This window comes from Schistocerca gregaria, chromosome 2, assembly GCF_023897955.1.
Source record: "Schistocerca gregaria isolate iqSchGreg1 chromosome 2, iqSchGreg1.2, whole genome shotgun sequence".
Classification (NCBI taxonomy): Eukaryota; Metazoa; Arthropoda; class Insecta; order Orthoptera; family Acrididae; genus Schistocerca; species Schistocerca gregaria.
This window is the reverse complement of record NC_064921.1, coordinates 1,044,509,326-1,044,533,611: the sequence shown is the minus strand read 5'-3', so window position 1 is coordinate 1,044,533,611 and position 24,286 is coordinate 1,044,509,326. Positions and strand designations below refer to the sequence as shown.

Genomic DNA, 24,286 nt, shown 5'->3' with positions numbered 1-24,286 from the left:
TTAGCCTACATGTGGTCTCGCTTTTTACCAAGGTTCCTATTGAGGACACATTGCAATTTCTGACAGAACACTTTCCCCCAGAAACTGTACAGTTGTTTCGACATGTCATGACGACCACCTACTTTCTGTATGGCGGGAAATTTTATGAAATGAGGGATGGAATGGCCATGGTTTCTCCGCTATCTCCTGTATTGGCTAACTATTTCATGGGACAATTTGAGGAATGCGCACTAAATTCGGCTCCACTCCGTCCATCTATTTTTTATCGTTATGTGGATGATACGTTTTTGGTTTGGCCGCATGGCGCAGGAGCCCTCGAGAATTTTCTGGAACATATGAATAGTGTGCACCCGAATATTCAGTTCACTGCCGAGATAGAGAGAGAGCGAAAACTGCCGTTTCTAGATGTACTGGTGCAAAGAAAAGCAGATGGGCGGCTTGGCCACTCAGTGCACCGCAAACCAACGCACACAGTTCTATATCTCGACGCAAAGAGTTTCCATCGTCCAGTCAGAAAAAAGCCGTTCTAACTACATTGATACATAGAGCAAGAACTGTGTCTGACAAAGACCATTTAAATTCTTAAATCAATCACCTTAAATACGTGTTTCGTAGGAACGGCTATGGTTCACGGGATGTAAAGTCAGCGTTCTGCCGGAGAAAGAAACGTGAAAATAATGATTATTCACATGATGAACAACCTAGCGTGTTTCTTCCTTTCTTCGGTTTTATTTCCAGTAAAATAGGCAGGATCCTTCGTAGACGAGGTTTAAGACCGATCTTTCGATCTCCAAGGAAAATCAAGGGGATGTTGCGTCCTGTGAAGGACTGCCTCGGTCTCAGGATTCCTGGTATTTACAAAATACCTTGTGAATGTGGAAGTAGTTACATCGGTCAGTCAGTCCGGACCATTTCCGATCGCTGTACAGAACATCAACGTCACATTAAAAATAGGGAGCTGGAAAAATCGGCAATTGCGGAGCAAAGCCTCACTAGGGAACATAAAATTTTGTTCGATGAAACAAAAGTTCTGTCTCAGGCCTCCACATACTGGGACTCGGTAATTAAAGACGCGATAGAAATTAGAATGTGCGATAGCAATTTTAATCGTGACAATGGTTACAATCTTAGTGGTGCATGGAAGCGAGCGCTCGATATGGAGAAGCGTCAGAGAGATTCGCCGCGGGTCTTCAATACTCCGGGGACGATGGCGCCACCAGTGCAGGCGTCGACAACATCTGCGACACCGTGACGTATTCGCCGTCCAATCAGGAGCCGTCCAATCACAAGCCGTCCTGGGGCTACATAAGGTCCACCACAGCTGCTGTTTAGCCAGTCAGTTTCCTGACGATGACAATGGTGGTGAATATCGTCGAAAGCTCGAGGTTTTACCAAGATTTGACGCGGCAAGAAGTCCAAGAATATTTCATTCAACAGTGCCATCGCGAAAGACTTCGTTGTCATACTTCTCAACATTGTTGGAAGCATATATTATATTATTCCAGTTTAGTACCTTCAGCTTATACCTGAAGCTATTTATGCTTTTATCATTTAATAACCTGACATATTGGGTTGGTTCACAATCCCCCATTGTTTCATTAATTGTCAGTTTTACCGATATACCTTTGTGATCTGTCAGGTGGTCGACAGAAAATCATCTTTATGTATATTTATGATAAAATTGTCGAGAGAAGAAAGTTGTCTTGTGGGACTATAATTTGTACAGAAGAGATTATGGGATCTTAGCATGTTAAGCAAATTTGTATTTTTGTGTTTTTTTTTCCTTGCATCAAAATTTAAACCTCCTAAAATTACTGTCTTGTGTTTGGTATATTTTTCTGTACGGTGAATAAGTTTATCCAAACACTCTACAAATTGATCGGCATCACTATCAGGAGAATGGTATATTGAAATAACTGTGGGTTTTAATGTTGGTAGTAGCATGACAGCCGCTTCAAGAATGCCTTTACCTTCTAGTGGTCTTTTAAATGCGTTAAAAATAAGGGCAATGCTCCGAAAGATAGACCAGTTGGGGAAAAACACTTCAGGAGTGTAAATGTAACTTTATATATACGGAAATGACTAGAGTAACGTTCATAACAAATGGAAGGAGCTGCATTTCTCACTTCATTACAGGGTCGTAATTAACATGGCTGCAGGGCCTGCTGGATGAGCAAAGGGGGAAGCCAAAGAGACACTTTCCTACAGTTTGCTGCACTAAACACAGGATGGGTAGAAAAAGTCTGAAAATCCTGAAAGGATGTTATAGCACAGGTTGGGATGTGATGTAATTTTTAAGAAAAAAATTCGATAAACTACGCCGTTTCAGAAATAATTAGCACTGAAGTTAGCCAGTCAGGTTGTTGCACACGCAAATTCAAGCGGCTTGCCAAAGACGGTGTTGCCAAACGTGTTCTTTGTTTGGTTCCCCAAAACCTAACAAGAGAGCAATAAAAAAGCTGGACATCGGACGGCAGCAAGAATCGAAACCGAGCCAGAGGCTGAGCAACTTGGTGTGCTACCGTCAAAGCTGAGAGAACAAGTGACGCTAATTGTATCTTCAATCAGCGCGCGCAACAGCCTCACTAGGTAAATTCAGTGCTAATTATCTCGGAAACGGTACAACTTACCTAATTTTTTTCTCAACAGCTATTTCTCAGCACAGCTTACCGCGCAACGTACAAGCTTTTCAGGTTGTTTCTGAATACCCTGCATGTAATTTTGTTTTCGATTGATATTTCCTTTGGTTAACTATTCCACAGGGCTGCCGATCCTTTCCTTGATATGTGACACCTCCAAATTATGCCTTAAAACACGCAGTTTTGCGAGTGTTTTCAAATCATGTTCATCCAGAAAAAAGCAAAAATTCATAGCATGGTGAAGGAAACTGAAAACGTATGAATACGGCGAAATAACGTAGATTTATGCCATAAGCCAACAGCAGTATAGCTTCGCCAATTGAATATTACGGGTGGGGAGGGGGGGGGGGGGGCTCCCGCAGGGCTGACAACTTTTTCAACTCTCATCTCATTAAGATCTGACCAGCTGCTGTGACGGTAAAGGCGCTAGGAAGACCAAGGTTCCGTGAAAGCGCGTTACGGCAATGTCCATGTTCAGATGTGATACTTATTTGTAGCTATGAATATGAAATTACATTAAATTAATAGCACAGCTCAAGGTGAAGCAGTTCACTGCGTACTGTTAGTGCAGTTGGCAAGCACTGTGGCAATCGGCACGAAAACTTTATGAATACTGTCGACGAATTCTACCTTAAGAAAAGTTGGATATGCTATATAGGATGGACACGTAACGCGAATGCAGTGGCCCTTAGGGCACAAAGAAGACACTGCAGGGCTACTTGACGCAAACACGTATGAAGCGGGTTAATTGCTTAGACCGCCACTAGGTGTGAAAGGGAAGGAAATAGAGTGTTACACGTCCACTGCATTTACTTAGGTGAATAAGCTACTTGATTTTACACAACAGACTAGCGTGTCACGTACGAACAGTTGTACAGCAATCTATATTTTCAATATCGAAAACAAAACTTCAAAATAAACGTGTAAGTTATAGAAACATAACTCGACACTCCACAGTCACACTCTTTAGTTTACACGACGGAGCTAATCAATCAGCGAATAAAATAATTTACTGACTGTCATATTAATACCTTCAAACTTAATAGTTTAACTACTGGCCATTAAAATTGCTACACCACGAAGATGGCGTGCTACAGACGCGAAATTTAGCCGACAAGAAGAAGATGCTGTGATATGCAAATGATTAGCTTTTCAGAGCATTCAGACAAGGTTGGCGCCAATGAGGACACCTACAACGTGCTGACATGAGGCAAGTTTCCAACCGATTTCTCATACACAAACAGCAGTTGACCGGCGTTACCTGGTGAAACGTTGTTGTGATGCCTCGTGTAGAGAGGAGAAATGCGTTCCATCACGTTTCCGACTTTGATAAAGGCCGGATTGTAGCCTATCGCGACTGCGGTTTATAGTATCGCGACATTGCAGCTCGCGTCGGTCGAGATCCAATGACTGTTAGCAGAATATGGAATCGGTAGGTTCAGTAGGGTAATACGGAACGCCATGCTGGATCCCAACGGCCTCGTATCACTAGCAGTCGAAATGACAGGAATCATATCCGCATGGCTGTAACGGATCGTGCAGCCATGTCCCGATCCCTGAATCAACAGATGGGAGCGTTTGCAAGACAACAACCATCTGCACGAACAGTTCGACGACGTTTGCAGCAGCATGGACTATCAGCTCGGAGACCATGGCTGCGGTTACCCTTGACGCTGCATCACAGACAGGAGTGCCTGCGATGGTGTACTCGACAACGAACCTGGGTGCACGAATGACTAAACGTCATTTTTTCGGATGAATCGAGGTTCTGTTTACAGCATCATGATGGTCGCATCCGTGTTTGGCGACATAGCGGTGAACGCACATTGGAAGCGTTTATTCGTCATCGCCATACTGGCGTATCACCCGGCGTAATGGTATGGGGTGCCATTGGTTACACCTCTTGTTCGCCTTGATGGCACTTCGAACAGTGGACATTACATTTCAGGTTACGACCCGTGGGTCTACCCTTCATTGGAGCCCTGCGAAACCCTACATTTCAGCAGGATAATGCACGACCGCATGTTGCAGGTCCTGTACGGGCATTTCTAGATACAGAAAATGTTCGACTGCTGCCCTGGCGAGCACATTCTCCAGATCTCTCACCAATTGAAAACGTCTAGTCAATGGTGGTCGAGCAACTGGCTCGTCACAATACGCCAGTCACTACTCTTGATGAATTGTGGTTTCGTGTTGAAGCTGCATGGGCAGCCTTCCAAGCCCTGTTTGACTCAATGCCCAGGCGGATCAAGGCCGTTATTACGGCGAGAGGTGGTTGTTCTGAGTACTGATTTCTCAGGATCTACCCACCCAAATTGCGTGAAAATGTAATCACATGTCAGTTCTAGTATAATATATTTGTCCAATGAATACGCGTTTATCATTTGCATTTCTTCTTGGTGTAGCAATTTTAATGGCCAGTAGCGTATCTTGTTGCAATGAATTTAAAAAAAAAAATCTGTGATGTGGTTTTGTTGAATCGGTTCGTCATCTGGTCTGTGGAATTTTTAGACTTTAAAGTCAGTACCGTACCGCCATTAGTATGTTGTTTATTTGCAGTGTTACATTTACACTTTCACGATCATGGGTTCGGCTTAGTATTTAAAATACAAGAGTATGCCACCTTAGGCACTGTATAAACTTAAAACACTTGATAATGGCACGTTGAAGCCGGAATCATGATCGTGTAAGTGTAAATGTAACACTGCAAATAAACGACAGTCTAATGACGGTACTGACTTTAAAGAAATATATTATGACTGTAGCCCCGCTTTGTGAAAGAATTTTTAAACATTTCATTCTATTCAGATTACATTTTGAAACACGTAGTCTATAAAACCACCTTACTTAGACTACTTTCATTCCTTTACTTTAACATACAATATTTTGATTATTTTAGCCTGTTAGTGGTTAGTGTTTAACGTCCCGTCGACAACGAGGTCATTAGAGACGGAGCACAAGCTCGGGTTAGGGAAGGATTGGGAAGGAAATCGGCCGTGTCCTTTCAAAGGAACCATCCCGGCATTTGCCTGAAACGATTTAGGGAAATCACGGAAAACCTTAATCAGGATGGCCGGAGACGGGATTGGACCGTCGTCTTCCCGAATGCGAGTCCAGTGTGTTAACCACTGCGCCACCTCGCTCGGTAGCCTGTTAGTGTCACAATATTTCAACACTGAATATTTCACATGTTTATTTAAGCTTTTTTGGAACTATCGTGGAGCCAGGAGCTCATAACTGACTTTCGAAGGCATCAGTTAAATCATTTTTTTTTTCAAGATAAAGTAGGAAAACAGGAATTACCCAACCAACACGTTAAAGAAAATGGTGAACATATGTTACAAATACAGGAAGCTGGCTGTGGTTCTACCCCTTGTTCTCAGTCTGATGTAGTCAGTTCAGAACATATGTGCCATTGTGTCAACGTTTCTCCATTTCCAAATTCAGATGTAAAAATTACATTTCTTCGGTTGTTGACAGAAATGACTCAGCGATGGTGACATATTCATCTGCATCTACATGGATACTCTGCAAATCACATTTAAGTGCCTGGCAGAGGGTTCTTACAACCATCTTCACAATTCTCTATTATTCCAATCTCGTACAGCGCGCGGGAAGAATGAACACCTATGTCTTTTCGTACGAGCTCTTATTTCCCTTATTTTATCTTGGTGATCGTTCCTCCCTATGGAAGTCGGTGTCAACAAAATACTTTCGCATTCGGAGGAGAAAGTTAGTGATTGGAATTTTGTGAGAAGATTCCGTTCCCAAAATGCCTTTCTTTTAATGATGTCCATCCTAAATCCTGTATCATTTCTGTTGCACTCTCTCCCACATTTCGCGATAATACAAAACGTGCTGCCTTTCTTTGAACTTTTTCGATGTACTCAGTCAGTTCTATCTGGTAAGGATCTCACACCGCTGAACATTATTCTAAAAGTGGACGGACAAGGGTAGTGTAGGCAGTGTCCTTAGTAGGTCTGTTACATTTTCTAAGTGTCCTGCCAATAAAACGCAGTCTTCACTAGTTTACTGTTTTATTTAATAAGAAATGCTGCATCTTTTCTCGGATTGTACAAATGCATTCTTGTATTTAAAATGTATATTAAAAGCAGTTTTTCACTGGTTTACTGTTTTATTTAATAAGTAGTGCTGTATGTTGTCTCGAGTCCTTGTTTTGTGAGACTAGTATGACATGCCCCCCCCCCCCCCCCAGTTCAGATCCTGGGTACGCCCTTGTGGATGACCTCACACCTTTCGTTATTTAAGGTCAACTGCCACTTTCGCACCATTCCGATATTTCTTCTAAATCGTTTTGCAGTTTGTTTTGATCTTCTGATAACTTTATTAGTCGATAAACGACAGCGTCATCTGCAAACAACCGAAGACGGTTGCTCAGATTGCCTCCCAAATCGTTTATATACACTCCTGGAAATTGAAATAAGAACACCGTGAATTCATTGTCCCAGGAAGGGGAAACTTTATTGACACATTCCTGGGGTCAGATACATCTCATATCATCACACTGACAGAACCACAGGCACATAGACACAGGCAACAGAGCATGCACAATGTCGGCACTAGTACAGTGAATATCCACCTTTCGCAGCAATGCAGGCTGCTATTCTCCCATGGAGACGATCGTAGAGATGCTGGATGTAGCCCTGTGGAACGGCTTGCCATGCCATTCCCACCTGGCGCCTCAGTTGGACCAGCGTTCGTGCTGGACGTGCAGACCGCGTGAGACGACGCTTCATCCAGTCCCAAACATGCTCAATGGGGGATAGATCCGGAGATCTTGCTGGCCAGGGTAGTTGACTTACACCTTCTAGAGCACGTTGGGTGGCACGGGATACATGCGGGCGTGCATTGTCCTGTTGGAACAGCAAGTTCCCTTGCCGGTCTAGGAATGGTAGAACGATGGGTTCGATGACGGTTTGGATGTACCGTGCACTATTCAGTGTCCCCTCGACGATCACCAGAGCTGTACGGCCAGTGTAGGAGATCGCTCCCCACACCATGATGCCGGGTGTTGGCCCTGTGTGCCTCGGTCGTATGCAGTCCTGATTGTGGCGCTCACCTGCACGGCGCCAAACACGCATACGACCATCATTGGCACCAAGGCAGAAGCGACTCTCATCGCTGAAGACGACACGTCTCCATTCGTCCCTCCATTCACGCCTGTCGCGACACCACTGGAGGCGGGCTGCACGATGTTGGGGCGTGAGCGGAAGACGGCCTAACGGTGTGCGGGACCGTAGCCCAGCTTCATGGAGACAGTTACGAATGGTCCTCGCCGATACCCCAGGAGCAACAGTGTCCCTAATTTGCTGGGAAGTGGCGGTGCGGTGCCCTACGGCACTGTGTAGGATCCTACGTTCTTAGCGTGCATCCGTGCGTCGCTGCGGTCCGGTCCCAGGTCGACGCGCACGTGCACCTTCCGCCGACCACTGGCGACAACATCGATGTACTGTGGAGACCTCACGCCCCACGTGTTGAGCAATTCGGCGGTACGTCCACCCGGCCTCCCGCATGCCCACTATACGCCCTCGCTCAAAGTCCGTCAACTGCACCTACGGTTCACGTGCACGCTGTCGCGGCATGCTACCAGTGTTAAAGACTGCGATGGAGCTCCGTATGTAGATAAGGAACAGCAAAGGGCCTATAACACTACCTTGGGAAACGCCAGAAATCACTTCTTTTTTACTCTCTGATGAGAAATCACAGATCCAGTCACATAAATGAGACGATATTCCATAAGCACGCAATTTCACTACGGACCGCTTGTGTGGTACAGTGTCAAAAGCCGTCTGGAAATCCAGAAATACGGAATAGATCTGAAATCACTTGTCAATAGCACTCAGCACTTCATGTGAATAAAGAGCTAGTTGTGTTTCACAGGAACGATGTTTTCTAAACCCGTGTTGACTGTGTGTCAATAGACCGTTTTCTTCAAGACAATTCATTATGTTCGAACACAATATATGTTCTAAAATCCTGCTGCATATCGGCGTTAACGATATGGGCCTGTAGTTCAGTGGATTACTCCTACTACCTTTCTTGAATGTTGGTGTAACGTGTGCTACTTTCCGGTCTTTGGGTACGGATCTTTCGTCGAGCGAACGGTTGTGTAGGAACCTAATTGGTATACAGTGTGGACCAGAAGACTTGCTTTTATTAAGTGATTTAAGTTGCTTCACTACTGCGTGAATATTTACTTCTACGTTACTCATGTTGGCAGTTGTTCTCGATTCGAATTCTGGAATATTTACTTCGTCTTCTTTTGTGAAGGCATTTCGGAATGGTGTGTTTAGTAACTCTGCTTTGGCAGCACTGTCTTCGATGGTATCGCCATTGCTGTCATGCAGAGAAGGCATTGATTGTTTCTTGCCGCTAACATACTTCACATACGACCAGAATCGCTTTGGATTTTCTGCAGGGTTTAGAGACAAAGTTTCGTTGTGGAAACTGTTATAAGCATCTCGCATTGAAGTCCGTGCTAAATTTCGAGCTTCTGTAAAAGATCGGCAATCTTGGGATTTTGCGTCTGTTTAAATTTGGCGTGTTTGTTTCGTTGTTTCAGCAACAGTGTTCTAACCCGTTTTGTGTACCAAGGAGGATCAGCTCCGTCGTTTGTCAATTTATTTGTTATAAATCTCTCGATTGCTGCCGATACTATTTCTTTGAATTTAAGCCACATCTGGTCTACACTTACATTATTAATTTGGAATGAGATTGTCTCTTAGGAAGGCGTCAAGTGAATTTTTATCTGCTTTTTTAACAGGTATATTTCTCACTTATTTTTCGAGGATTTGGGGATTACAATATTAAATATTGCTACGACAACCCTGTTTTCACTAATCCCTGAATCGGTTTTGATGCTGGTCATTAACTCAGGATTATTTGTTGCCAAGAGGTCAAGTGTGTTTTCACAACTGTTTACTATTCGTGTGGGCTCGTGAACTAATTGCTCTAAATAATTTTGAGAGAATGCTTTTAGTACAATTTCGGATGATATTTTATGCGTATCTCCGGAATTAAACATGTATTTTCGCCAAAATATCGAGGATACATTAAAGTCACCACCAACTATTATCGTATGATTCGGGTACGTATTAAGCAATGTGTTGGTAACTACAGGAGCAAAATACTCGCTCGATTACATCGTGGTCAAACGGAGATTCCGAAATAAGGTATTGGACTGCGTAAGGTGTACGAAGGAGCAGATAGAGGCTCAGAGCACAATTTGGTAATGATGTATGGTAGTCTGAAGTTTAAGAGAACCATACGAAAGAGTCGGTGTGGAAGGAAGTGGGATACTGAAGTACTGAGGAGGGATGTGGCACCTTAATTTCGCTAAAGATGTGGGTATTGTGGTAAGGAATACCACAGTAGGCAGTATGTTGAGGAATGGACATCTGTAAAAAAGAGCAGTCGCAGTTGTTGGAAAGACAGGCATGCGTAAAAGGAAGAAACCTCGGGTAAAAGAAGAACTACTTCAATTGATCGACGAGAGAAGGAAGTACAAGAAATGTTCAAGAAAAGACATAAATACGATACAAATCCATTAGGAATGACGCAAACAGGAAGTGCAGAGCACCCGAGGCGAAGTGCTACAGGAAAGATGTGAAGGTATCGAAAAGAAAATGATCGTAGGAAGGACTGATTCATCATATGGAAACGTCCAAACAACCTTCAGTGAAATTAAGAACAATTGTGGCAATATTAAGAGTGCAACGGGAATTCCCTTGCTAGACGCAGAGGAGAGAGCGGATATGCGGAAAAAGTATGGAGACATAGGGGATCCAATATTAGAGTCAGCATTTAAAAGGGCTCTGGACGACTTAAGATCAAACGACTATTCAAGTTGGTATGTAGAATCAAAGAGACTGACGACATGCTTTCGGAAAAAAAATGTGATCCACACTGTCCCAAAGATTTCAAGGCCAGATAAGTATAAGTCACACAATCATAATATTTACAGCGATCTCTTAATATTTTAACTTATTTATGCATGTGCATATGACCCAGACTGTCTTTAGTAAATATGTCACATGATCAGCTTAACAGTTTATGAATCCAAGCTGCTGACAAGGATATTATACAGAAGATGGAAAAAAATGACGAACTGTTGACTGGCGATCAGTTTGGCTTTACAAAAGATAAAGGCGCCTGAGAGGCAGTTTCTGACGTTGCGCTTGATAATGGAAGAAAGAGTGAAGAAAAATTAGGACACTTGCATTGGACATGTTCACCTAATAAAAGCTTTACATAACGTAAAATGATATAACATGTTCGAAATTCTGAGAAAAATATGAGTAAGCTGAGGGAAAGACGGGTAACATACAACACGTACAAGAACTAAGAGGGAACAATGAGATTGGAACACCAACAACGAAGTGTTCGGATTAAAAGGGTACAAGACAGGGATGTAATCTTTCATCATTACTGTTCAGTCTATAGATCGAAGGAAAAACGATAATGGAAATAGAGGAAAGGTTCAAGGTTGAGAATAAAATTCAGGGTAAGAGGATACCAATGATAACATTTGCTGAGGACATTACTATCCCCAGTCTAAGTGAAGAAGAATTACAGGATCTGTTGCATGGGATCTAACGAGTACAGAATGTGGATGGAAAATACCAGAAAAGGACAAAACTAATGAGAAGCAGCAGAAATGAGAAAGCGAGCACCTTGATGTCTAAATTGGCGATTAATGTTTTCCTGTCTCGGAAGAAAAATAACCAGCGAGGGATAAAGTAAAAAAGGCATAAAAAGCAGAGAGGAGATTCATGTCCAAAAGTGTTTCCTAGTACCAAACTTAGGCCTTAATATCAGGATGAAATTTCTGAGAATGTATGTGTGGCATAATATGGTAAACAACTGTCGACAGTGGCACAATGACAATAGAGGAACATCTTAGCTTTTGAGGTATGGTGTTGCAGTAGAACACTGAAAATTAGATGGAGTGGTAAGATAAGGAATGAGGAGGTTCTCCACAGAATCGGTGAAGAAAGGAACATACTGAAAACAGTGACAGGAAGAAGGGATAAGATGACATGACATGTATTGAGACATCAGGGAATAAGCTCCGTGGTACCCGAGGGAGTTGCAAAGGGTAAAGCTATAGGGGAAGACAGAGATTTGAATACTTCCAACAAATAGTTGACGAGATATGGTACAAGCACCACTTTGAGAGGAAGAGCTTAACGTAGGAGAGGTATTAGTGGTGGGCAACATCAAATCAGTCAGAAGAATGATGGAGGAGAAAAAAAATCGTGATTTACATCTGCATTAATAAGCGTCGCAATTTTTCTACTACGATGCTTACATTTCCATTCATTTGTATGAGAATTTCCAGTGTATACAAATTGTGTTCCAATTCTAAAGATTGAAGCACGTTAAGACAGTGTTGCTAATATTTGGGGATACTGATTTGAATGAGCGTCTTGTACTTAAACAGAACTGAACACGCCTCCCCCCTCCCCAACAAGGAAAAAATTATCTGCGCCCCTGCTATGAGCAGTACATAAACACTACCATGTTTGTCGTTGGCCCTAATATAGAAGTCAGCCGTAGGCAGTTTATTCCTTCACTAGCTATTTAATTTATTTAAAATTGGATGTACGTATTTGAGAGAGGTCAGAAGAGGAATTAAGAAAACTTCTTAAATGAGCAAGGAAAGAGTGAAGCTGTAAAACTTGAAGAGAAACGGTAACCTCTATTACACAGGTGAAAGGAAAAATTACAACATCTACAAATAAAGAGAGAGGCAAGACCAACGAATAAGTGGATATAAAATGTTGATTACTCTAAAAACTTCTACATATCAGAACACCAATTTTTATAAATATTTTCAAAAGTAACGATATGAGTGTATTGCTTAATTTAATGTAGTTTATAATGTTTTAAATTTACTTACGTTATGCTGTACAGTAGTACCATCCCAACAATTGTTACGAAAGCACGTCTTCTGCTGGGAAACTTGGGTGCACAAATGATGATCTCCATCAGACTAATAATGATAATATTTGTGTGTAAACAGTGGTTCATCCAGGACTCCAGGTAACGTTCCATTATGCCTCGATCTTCTATCATATGTGGCGCCGAGAGATACAGGCTCCAAAATAAGACCAACACAATCTGTGAAGAGAACGTACATTTTAGAAAATGTATCAATAACATCCAATATTTACAATTAATTCGTTGATTGACTAATGTTTCACATTACAGTAGCTAAAAGTGAATGGTCATATTGGATTATAGCCGTCTGCACACTCAAGAAATTCCGGTACATGTTCTTCGTGTTGAAGCAACCAAGTGTGATACCATCCTTCTTTCTCCGCTGCGCCTCATTTATTTTATATGAAAGTGTAAGTCATGGCTTAGACCAAGAGTGTCCAATCCGCAGCCAAGAGCAAACATCAGTGCGGCGCAAAGCGTGAGCATCTATCACACAATCGGAAAAAATTCCATAGAAGTTCAATGACGTACAGTTAAGATAAACTGAATATTTTCTAATCACAATATCCACGGGTGTACTGCCGGTCTATAGTGTCCAACGGGCACAATATTTCGGCGATCAAAGATGTCGCCATCATCAGGTGAACTGACGGACTGAGCTCCTGTGAACGCGCCGGCACGGAGATCCGTACGTTATGGATGCTCAGGGGGAACTGGGTTCGGTCTCGTCTCGTCTCGCTTAATTCACGGACATCCTCTGTCCGGAGATGATGGAGGCTAAGCAGCGGTGCTGCTGTTCCTCCTTTCTCCTCTGTGTTGTGGTGTGGATGGCCTCACGATTTGAAAGGGCCTCTGGCTACCCCGCTGAGTTTAAAGCAGCGAAGTAGTTGGTGGCTGGCATGTCCTCTGGGGCAGGTTTGGTCACGGCGGCGGCCGATTTAAATACCCTCCGCCCGCGGCGCGCTCCCTCCGCCGTCCGCGCCCCGCGCCACGGTCTCGCGGTGGAACAGATTGCGACGGCGTCTGAGATGACGTCGGTGTGATGGCTCTGTCCGCCGTGGTCGTCACAACTATGCGTTTGCTCGATTTACTCTTGATTAACCCAATCGCTGGTTCCCAAGCCTTGCTAAGATTATAGCCACAGTCACGGTTTATGAGGTCGTCATTGGTGCGAATTTCGATGGCCTCTCTAACAACGCTGTCCCAGTATCTCGACGTCTGTACCAGAATCCTCGTGCGGTCATACTCCATAGCGTGATTTTCCGACAAACAATGTTCAGCGACCGCCGACTTGCTCGGATACATCAGTCGAGTGTGCCTCTGGTGTTCACGGCATCGATCCTCGACGGTACGCATCGTCTGACCAATACACGACTTGCCACATTGACACGGAATCTGGTACACGCCGGCCTTCCTCAAACCGAGGTCATCTTTGGCGCTCCCCACCAGTGCACGAGTTTTATTCGGAGGACAAAACACAGTTCCGACCCGGTGTTTCTTCAGAATGCGGGCTATTTTCCCCGAGAGTGCGTCTGTGTATGGAATAAATGCAGTGCCTACCTCCTCCCTCGTGATTTCACCCATCTCCACAGGTTGTGATGCAGTGGTTGGGCGGAGTGCACGTTGGATCTGCCACTCTGAGTACCTATTTTTCCGAAATACAGTTCTCAGATGTTCCAATTCCTGGGGTAGACTCTCTGTGTCAGAGATAGTGCGCGCCATATGTACTAGAGTTTTAAGTACCCCATTCGTCTGTGAAGGGTGGTGGCAGCTGTCTGCGTGCAAATACAGATCAGTGTGTGTTGTCTTTCGATACACTGCATGACCTAGGGTGCCGTCAGCCCTTCTCCTGACCAAGACGTCAAGGAAAGGTAATTTACCCTCCGTTTCAGTCTCCATAGTGAATTTGATGTTGGGTTGTATGGAGTTTAGATGTGTAAGGAAGTCAAGGAGTTTATCCATACCATGTGGCCAGATGACGAACGTGTCGTCCACGTAACGGATATTTTGATTATCAAATACGCCGGGAGAAACTCAAGAATCACTGAATATTTTCTAATTGAAACTCTCGCCACACGATGCTGTTCTCTCATCGATCCAGCCTGTTTTTTTTTTTTTAAGGTATATTATGTGCGGCCCAAAAATACTCGTCTACTTTCTGTGCGGCGCAGGTAACTAGCCCGACTATAAAAATACCGGTTGATATGAAAATCCTGTTACATCATTTACACCGATAAGACAACACCAACAGATTCGAGTAAATAACACTGCAAATAGCCTTTTATACCTATAAGTATTTATTTTTTATGAACAACCACGCAAAGATACAAAAACAGTAGGCCTAAGGTACGTCATAAGAGTATCTTGGTTTGTATCATAAACGTGTTACATCACAGAACAGACAGTCTGTAGTTTGTATACGGTACTGATGACGCAGCATTATTCGTTTTCATGTAGTTAACGATTTTCTCTTCAGTATTGCACGTTCTTGGTGAATACACGTTTTCGAGCAACAACTCAGAAAGTGAAAGATGTTTTGGAAGTAACTGATCGTCATTGAATATACGGCAGTAAAAACAAATAATGCGAACAATTTACAATACTTAGCAAATACTCGAGTGGTGTTACGATTAACGAAAATATTCAAAAAGAACCGGTGATTTTTTGCGTACCGGTACCAGTAATCAACTTCATCTTGGTGCAGTGTTCACAGACTGTGCATAAAAACCGGTATTCAAGAGCAGATTTTTAGTGGTAATAGCTGTTTTCTCGTGTGACAATTTAAATTAAATAGCCTACATTATGAAAGGTAGGGTACTGTTTATTCTTCGCTCGCTTGCTTCACGGACGTTGATTACACGTTTGGACGATTACAAATTACGGTGCGGTTGCGTACGAGTACAAACTGTTTGAAACTGTAATGTTTAATTTGAAAGCGACTATGACGTGCTTCTCACAGTAGTAATGAACGTATTACACAGTTCCAAATCGCATGCGCAGTTGAGCGTAGTGGTGTACCTCTCCCTCACACAACGAACAGTTTACAGTTGTAACAAAACATGTTAGTGCACTAACTGGAACCTACTATTTTGGATTCCTGGGTGTCTGAGGTAAGTGATTACTACATGTCCCAGTCTCAAAACTGTCAACATCACGTATTTATCTTCGCATCATCTACCTGTTTTGAAGCAATTACGCAGTTGTCACATTATCCTGCACTCCACGAGACGTTGTTCAGTTATGGGGTCTTTCAGTGGCAGTCCGGCGTTGTGTTCGCTCCTGACGTCTTTGAATGGAGGACGACCTAATGAGTTCCGTCTGCTATCTGATAACGTGTATGAAGAATGTGGTAATTTCCAAGAATGTTTACCTACCGAAGCCACGGGCTGCAGACGGTAGATATCGAACGCGTGATTCCAAATCGATCACGCGACTGACTGTGGTGGGCCGGCCGCTGTGGCCGAGCAGTTCTAAGAGCTTCAGTCTGGAACCGCGCGACCGCTGCGGTCGCAGGTTCGAATCCTGCCTCGAGCATGGATGTGTGTGATGTCCTTAGGTTAGTTAGGTTTAAGTAGTTCTAAGTTCTAGGGGACTGATGACCTCAGGTGTTAAGTCCCATAGTGCTCAGAGCCATTTGACTGTGGTGGTGGGCGTTATGATAAATTATTTGTGAGATGCTAGGAAAGCCAAAACGATTTATGACGGTAGTTAGTGGGATTTGGGTACTGTTGACGTTTCTTCGGCCGATTGAGTCACGTGGAAGTATCTAATTCCATGATCATGAAATGTAGAAAATTATTTGAATTTTTGCCGGAAATGTGACACACTACCCATATTTTTGCATGACATTCACAGTCTACCAATCTTACGACAAAAAGAGAATGCTTCCCGTATCATACACATTAAATGGGCTTTCTCATGACGACAACACGGACGACGAGTGAGGTAAGTCGTTTCCTTTGTAATTATAGCAATTTTAGTAACGCTCTTCTTTTGTTTTTTCTGTACTGACTACTATAAACATGCTCATAACGCCCGCCACCACAGTCGCGTGGTCGATTTAGAATCGCACGTTCGACATCTATCGTTTGGAGCCCTCGGCTTCGATAGGCAAACATTCTTGGAAATTACTGAGAATGATGCAACGAGGAAGAATTCGACGAAGGAAACAAGAAGTGTCCTACAGGCTGGGAGTGTTTACTGGGCCTGGATTCGAACCAGGATTTCAATCTACAAATGGGCCACACCAGTATGTCCACATCTGCCAGACCTTGAAGTTTCATCCTTTCTGCTGGCGATGTTACTCCAGCAAAAGGCGGCGGAGAGCTGAAGTTTCCTGACAAATGGTAGAAAGGGCCGCACGTATCAAATTTAGGACTGAAACTTCCTGGTGGACTTAAACCGTCAGTTGGACTGGGAGTCAAACCAGAAACCTCTGCCTTGTGCCGGCAAATGCTCTGCCACCCTCACATCTACATCACTCCTGTGCAGTCCACAATTGTTTGACAGAAGGTTCACAGAACCACTTTCAGACTTTTTCTTGACCGTTCCAATTGCAGAATAGCACGAGGGCGAAATGAACACCTCAGTCTTCCCGTCTGATTTCTCTTCTTTTCTTATGACGGTCATTTCTTCCTATCTAGATGGGAGTAAACAAAATATTTTCACATTCGGAGGAGAAAGTTCGCGATTGAAATTCTGTGAAAAGATCGCGCCCGAACGAAAAATATATATCGGTATAAGACATTATTCAAATGAATGCTCCAAACCAACTCCAACAAAGTATTATGTTTTTTTAATATTACATGACAGACCTGTTTCGGCTGATTTCTGTCATGCCTCAGTTAGTATAATACTTCTTGTAGTTACGATACGTAAAAATACGTTTTTGTCAGATATTTTGACAGTTCAGTTTTGACAGTTCTTTGCTGTGATGCTATATGTTTACAAAGGATATACAGCTTACCAGAGATGATGCTACCTACCATTGTTCCCATTTTCCTTTAAATTTTATTATTTATTTATTTGAATGGAACTTTTGAAGAGAACGTTAAATCAATACATCAACTCCTGTTTTCTTCCTCCTTGTTTCTTTCCGCCCACGTTAATGTCATGCATTCTTATCTCTGTCTTCGGAGCTTCTCAATGTTATGAGGCTGCTTTTTTTTCTCTCGTGTATGGGAACAGAACTAAGAAGGTGACTGTCAAGGAAGAACAAGTTTGTGTTGTGTGTGTCCATTTACTCAATACTTGCTTCTTCGAGGTCATTTAAAGCCTGCATGTTCGTAGATTTCCTTTGTTGGGTCGTGGTGAGTTATATTCTGTTAACTGGTGTCCTTCGGCCGAGTATGCTTCTAACCAGTCTCCTTTCGATTTTCTTTACTGTATTTATCCCGCCTTCTCGTACTAGGTTCGGTGTTTAGGAACTATACATAACCTCTGTGCTCACCGCTGTATTGTAGTGTTTAATTTTGTTGCCTATGATAATGCCTTCTTCTTGTATGTGTTTCTGGTGGTCTGGAATGCGATGTTAATCTTTTTTCCTTTATTTTTAGACTTTCTTTCTCATTACTGTTTATGGTTAGCCATTCACCTAAATATTTGAATAAACTCACTTTCTTGATTCTGTTTTAATTTATGAGTAGTTTACAGTTGTTATAAACGCTGTCTTTGTGAAAAAAATTTGTAGAACGACTTTTCTGGCTTGCTCGGTTAAGTTTTCTGTTCGGATTTTTCCATTCACCGGTGTGTCTCTGATCAGAGCAACGCCATCCACGAATGCCAAGCAATCTACACACATGTACACATGTTATTCGTTCGGTTTTCCTAATTTCATGCCTTTCGTTTCGTGTTTTCTCTACTCTTTAATTACTTTTTCCAGCGCACAGGCAACAACCCGTCTCTCGCCTGAATCCTGTTTTTATTTCAAAAGTTTTGGAGAACCCTCCATAGAGCCAAACTTTATATGACGTCTTTGTCATTGTTTCTTTGATGACGTTTTCAGTTTTGTGGCATCTAAGCCGAATTCTTTTATAATACTGATAAGGGATTATCTAGCAATGGAATCGTAAGCATTCATGAAAAATACAAAGGTAACATTTGTTTCTTTATTTGTCAATTTTCTCATTTCAAGGATGGTTTTTAGATCCATATCTGTTCAATGCGTGATCTATTTTTCCTAAATCCAGCTTGATATACCCCTACTTGTGGGTCTAGCTGATGTCCTGCCCGAATGGGTAGTGCTACAGAAAGGTTCTTATATGTTAGTGGCAGAAGCGATATCCCCATACAGTTATTTGTTTTAGGGCCTTTCTTGTGAAGAGGGTGTATGATGGCAGTTTTCCAGTCTTCCGGAATTTCTTCTTTCTCCTAGATTTTATCTATTATATTTTTAAGTTTAAGAATGATGTAATGTCTAACAGCCTTCCATAGCTCTGCCTTAATCCCAGCCTCACTGGCTGCCTTACAGTTTTTTTTTAAGCGCATATGATTTCTTAAAGTTATTTTAAATCCGGGACCTTCGAATTGTTATTTTGAGTATAATTTTCACTAAAATTTATTTTGGTTTCAGAGTTATGATAACTGTGTAAATATTCAAAATATTTTGCTATTATGTCTCTGTCTTCTTAGGATGGACCATTTGGTTGGTTTTTGGGCTCAGTAGTTGTAATATTGGCGTTATAAATTTGGTTAGTTGTTTCTTAAGCAGTTGATAATAATTTCTCATTTTATACCTTTTAAATCTTCACTGATTTGCTGTAGCTCATTCATGATTAAGAACTTCCTCTCTTAAAAATTCTAATAGCTTCGCTTTTCTTTTGTAGGAGGTTTTCCGCGTTTTCCTGACTAATGTTTGCATTCCACTTATCCCACGATTTGTGTCTTTCTTGTAGAACCAGGTCACATTGATGGTTGCACGATGTCTGTGTTTTACGTTTGGTATGTGGTGCCGTTCTGACCGTTGTTTCGATGATGCCATTTCTAAGGTCATCCCATATTTGAAAGTCATGGTTTTGAAGTTCTGCCTTTAATTTTCTCGGCTGCAGTTTACTGTGGTCGTATTTTGGGATCTTAGTAAAGGACTGTCAAAACTGAACTGCCAAAATACCTGACCAGAGCTTATTTTTACCTGTCGTAACTACAATAAATATTATACTTACCGAGATATGACAGAAAGTCTTTACTATAAATGCAATATGGTCGTCACTTCCAACCAGACGTAAGTACCAGCTTAAATGTAAACGTAAAACAGCTACAATTTATGTACAGATAATCTTAGATTAGATTAGTTTTTCGTTCCATAGATCCGTGTTGAGGAGATCCTCGTGGATGTGGAACAAGTCACTTTTTTTAATTTTTTTTACAGATGAAATAACAATACTAATAGTATAAATATATACAACACATCATTTGTTTCTATTAAAAAATTCGTCAATGGAGTAGAAGGAGTTGGCCACTAGTAAGTCTTTCAGGCTCCTTTTAAACTGATCTCTATTTGTAACTAATTTTTTTATGTTTGCTGGCAAATTATTGAAGATGAGTGTTCCTGAGTAGTGGACCCCTTTTTGAACTAAAGTAAGTGCTTTTAAGTCCTTGTGCAGATCATTTTTGTTCCTGATATTGTATGTATGAACTGAGCTGTTTGTTGGAAAAAGATATATATATTATTTAGGACACATTTCATTAAGGAGTAAATATACTGAGAGGCAGTAGTTAGTATACACAGTTCTTTGAACAGCTTTCTACAGGACGTCCGTGAGTTTACTCCACAAATAATACGTATTACACGCTTTTGGACTCTTAAAAATTTTGTTTGACATGAAGAGTTACCACAAAATATTATACCATATGACATTATGGAATGAAAGTAGGCAAAGTATGCAAGCTTTTTCACTTTTATGTCTCCTATGTCTGCTAACACTCGAATTACAAATACAGATTTCTTAAGGCGTTTCTGCAATTCTGTGGTGTGCTCCTCCCAACTGAATTTATTATCAAGTTGTAATCCCAGGAATTTAAGACTGTCAACCTCTTCTATCTGCTCTTCTTCGTACTTTATGCATATGCTGGGTGGAAACCTCTTACAGGTTTTGAATTGCATATAGTGAGTCTTTTCGAAGTTTAATGTCAGTGAGTTGGCTTTAAACCATTTATTAAGATCCATGAAAATATCATTAGCAGATCTTTCTAGAATGTTATTTCGCAGGTCACTTGATAATGGCAATAAGCCGAAACGCGCCTGTCGTGTAAAATAGCTGTAAACATACAACAAGAAATATACAAAAAAAAAAAAATTCACGCACTTTAGCAAAAGCAATAAAAGACATACAGATACTACCCAGTGGGAAACTTTTGTCTTTTGACAGTACAAACGTTTACATCAACATACCAGTACAGGAAACAATAGAAATTATAAAACAAAATCTGTTACAGCATAGGAAAACTTATACTGCTGGAACTTAGGAAATCATAGATGTCCTTACAACTACTTTATCACAAAATTATTTTGAATTCAACTGAAAGATCTACACCCAAGCAGACGGAGTAGCTATGGGAAACTGTGTAGCTGGCACAATTGCAAGTATTTTTCTCAACACATTAGAAGAAAAGTTCTTTCCACTTACAGTTGCCAGTACTTAATAAGATCATTTACTGTTATAAAAATGTAGAAGATACGTTAATTCTGATTTATGGAAACAATACAGACATCAAAGCTGAACAACCTCCCTCACAATATCAAATTTACTATGGAATTGTCAACAGAAAATTCAATAAATTACCTAGAACTGAGAATCAGCGAAGACAACAACCGACGCACATTTGACATACACAGAAAACCAACCACCACAGATAATATAATAAAGGCCAACTCTTGCTATACTAAAATACAAAAGTATGCCTTCTTTCACTGCATTATAAACACAATAATCAATTTACTTTCATAACCACCAACTATAGAAAAAGAACTGAAAACATGTTGCTAGATAGCCTACAAAAACAATTTTGATCAAGATACAGTAAGAAAATTGTTTCAAAAACATACAAAACCGAAACCCATCACTATATTTAATGGCATACATCTTAACAGAGAAACCTTAACAAAACAATGAACAATCTACATGCCTACAACTTACCTGCAACGTATATTAAATAAGATAAATGCACTGTTTAAATCCACGCACAAACGTACAAACAACAGTCTTATAACGAAATTATGTTTAAGCACGATCTCAGAATTTGCCATTTCTGGAAAACGCAAAATCAATTGTGACGGTTGAAACACTTTCTATGTTGGCCAAACTGAAAGAAATTTCAACAACAGATTTAAAAAAAAAAAACACCCTAGAAACAGTGATAGTAATCCGTCAAGCTTCTACTTATGCTTGAAATGGTTCAAATGGCTCTGAGCATAATGGGACTCAACTTCTGAGGTCATTAGTCCCCTAAAACTTAGAACTAGTTAAACCTAACTAACCTAAGGACATCACACACATCCATGCCCGAAGCAGTATTTGAACCTGCGATCATAGCGGTCCCGCGGTTCCAAACTGCAGCGCCTAGAACCGCACGGCCACTTCGGCCGACTTATACTTGAAAACTCAGTACAACAAAGCGGAGAAAATTGAACATATGTTAGAAATATTGCACAAAATACCGAAAGCATTTGCTATGCACATTGTCGAAGAAATGGAAATTTATATTCATACAAGGAAAATCCACACGAAATTTTAACTGGACACACAGATTTTAACCATGAATGCTATCTACAAAACATTACAGTCCCGTATCCATTTACAAATATGGTCCGTATTCAATTATGTATCTGGTACAGCACTCAGCCAGCTACTATTTTGAAACTTCCTGGCAGATTAAAACTGCGCGCCCGACCAAGACTCGAACTCGGGACCTTTGTCTTTTGCGGGCAGGTGCTCTGCCATCTGAGCTACCGAAATACGACTCACGGCCGGTCCTCACAGCTTTACTTCCAAACTTTGCAGAAGCTCTCCTTCGAACCATGCAGAACTAGCACTCCTGAAAGAAAGGATACTGCAGAGACATATCTTAGCCACAGCCTGGGAGATAGGAGACGCGATACTGGTAGAAGCAAAGCTGTGAGGACCGGACGTGAGTCGTGCTTCGGTAGCTCAGACGGTTTCGCGAACGATCCACCTTTTTCGCTCATACAATCACGCCCCTCTTTATGGGCCGTCAGGACGCCTTGATAATGGGAGGGGACTGCAACTGTAGCCAAGCACCTAAGGATCAGTTACCACATCATTCTCCCTGCACAGAACATACGACAATTATAAATAATCTTCAATTGGTGGACTCGTGGGAACATGTTTGTGGCGATCGGCTCGGATTTACTCACTACACCAACCATTCCTCCAGCCGCATCGACCGGATTTACATCTCGCGCTCCATAGCTGTGGGGACAAGAGCTGCGAAGTTTGGCCCACAGCTTTGTCTGACCACGAGGCCTACATCTGCGCTATTACCCTCGGCCGCCAGAAGATATGGCACAGCCGTGGTCCTTGGAAGTTGAACGTCGCCCACCTAGCTTCTCAGGAATGCCGCCGCCTTATAGAGAACACGTGGGACTCTTGTAGCCGCCGGCGTGGCACCTACCGGTCTACACTGTCGTGGTGGTTACTCTGCGCCAAACCAGCCCTCCGGAAGACCTTGATAGGCTACGGCCGAGATGTTGCAGCATGGAAGAGACATACCATGGACTTTTACTACAGCATCTTAAGGGAATGTGCAACACTGCCGTACTCACCTGCACGGCAGGCGACGGTGAACCGTGCCAAGGCACAGATCATCAGATTAACACGTTGCCACCTTGAGGGTGCGATCGTCAGAGCGCGCACTCAAGACAGAGTGGCCCAGGAGGAACCGTCTATGTACCACGTCATTGGAGAACGACGGCGCCGACGCAGGACACTGATCCAAGCTATCACGACGGAAGACGGACGACGCCTCGATGCCCAGCGCGACATAGGAAACGCCCTTCATGCTCACTACACTAGGCTGTACTCCGAACATCGACATCCCCAGAGGTGATCGCCGAAGTCTCTCAACTCACTTATGGCTCGATCTCTCCGACAGTTGCGGCGGATTTGACTGCAGATGTAACGGAAGAGGAAATCATTGAAGCAATACAGGCTGGGGATGCTCATAAGTCCCCGGGACCTGATGGCCTTCCTCTGGAATTTTACCGGACGTATCAACAATTGCTGGCACCAGCGTGGACTGATATTTGCCGCGATCTTATGTGTCCCACGACGCAGATACCTGGGGCCTTCCTAGAAGGACTGATTGTGGCCATACACAAACCATGAGGCGGATCCAGGATCAGTGACTATCGGCCCTTGACCTTACTCAACAGTGACTTGAAGATTTTCACCCAGCTTGTGTTGTGTCGCAGGACCAGGCATCGTTAGGTGGTGACCATAATATTCGCACTGCATTGTGCCGATATAGAGATATGATCGCGCTAGCCAAAGCTTGCCAACTGCCAGGAGTTTTGCCCTCACTCGACTTTAGCCAGGCCTTTGACAGAGTCGACCACACATTTTTGATGAAGGTACTGCTACACATGGGGTATCCGGACGTCATAGTTAATGTACTGATGCGTCTCCTACGCGGCGCGACGTCCAAGGTGTTATATAATGGCCGTCTTA

At 42.4% G+C, this 24,286-nt stretch overlaps 1 protein-coding gene across 4 annotated transcripts in view; it reads right to left on the bottom strand.

Annotated features, from left to right (window-relative positions):
• The window catches only part of LOC126335563 (androgen-dependent TFPI-regulating protein-like), a 151,683-nt gene that overhangs the window by 16,240 nt on the left and 111,157 nt on the right, over window positions 1–24,286 (bottom strand). For all 4 annotated transcript variants that reach the window (XM_049998986.1, XM_049998983.1, XM_049998987.1 and 1 more), the window contains exon 3: window positions 12,562–12,782. In XM_049998986.1, the coding sequence (XP_049854943.1) occupies window positions 12,562–12,782 (221 nt within the window). The remainder of the gene's footprint in view (window positions 1–12,561; window positions 12,783–24,286) is intronic.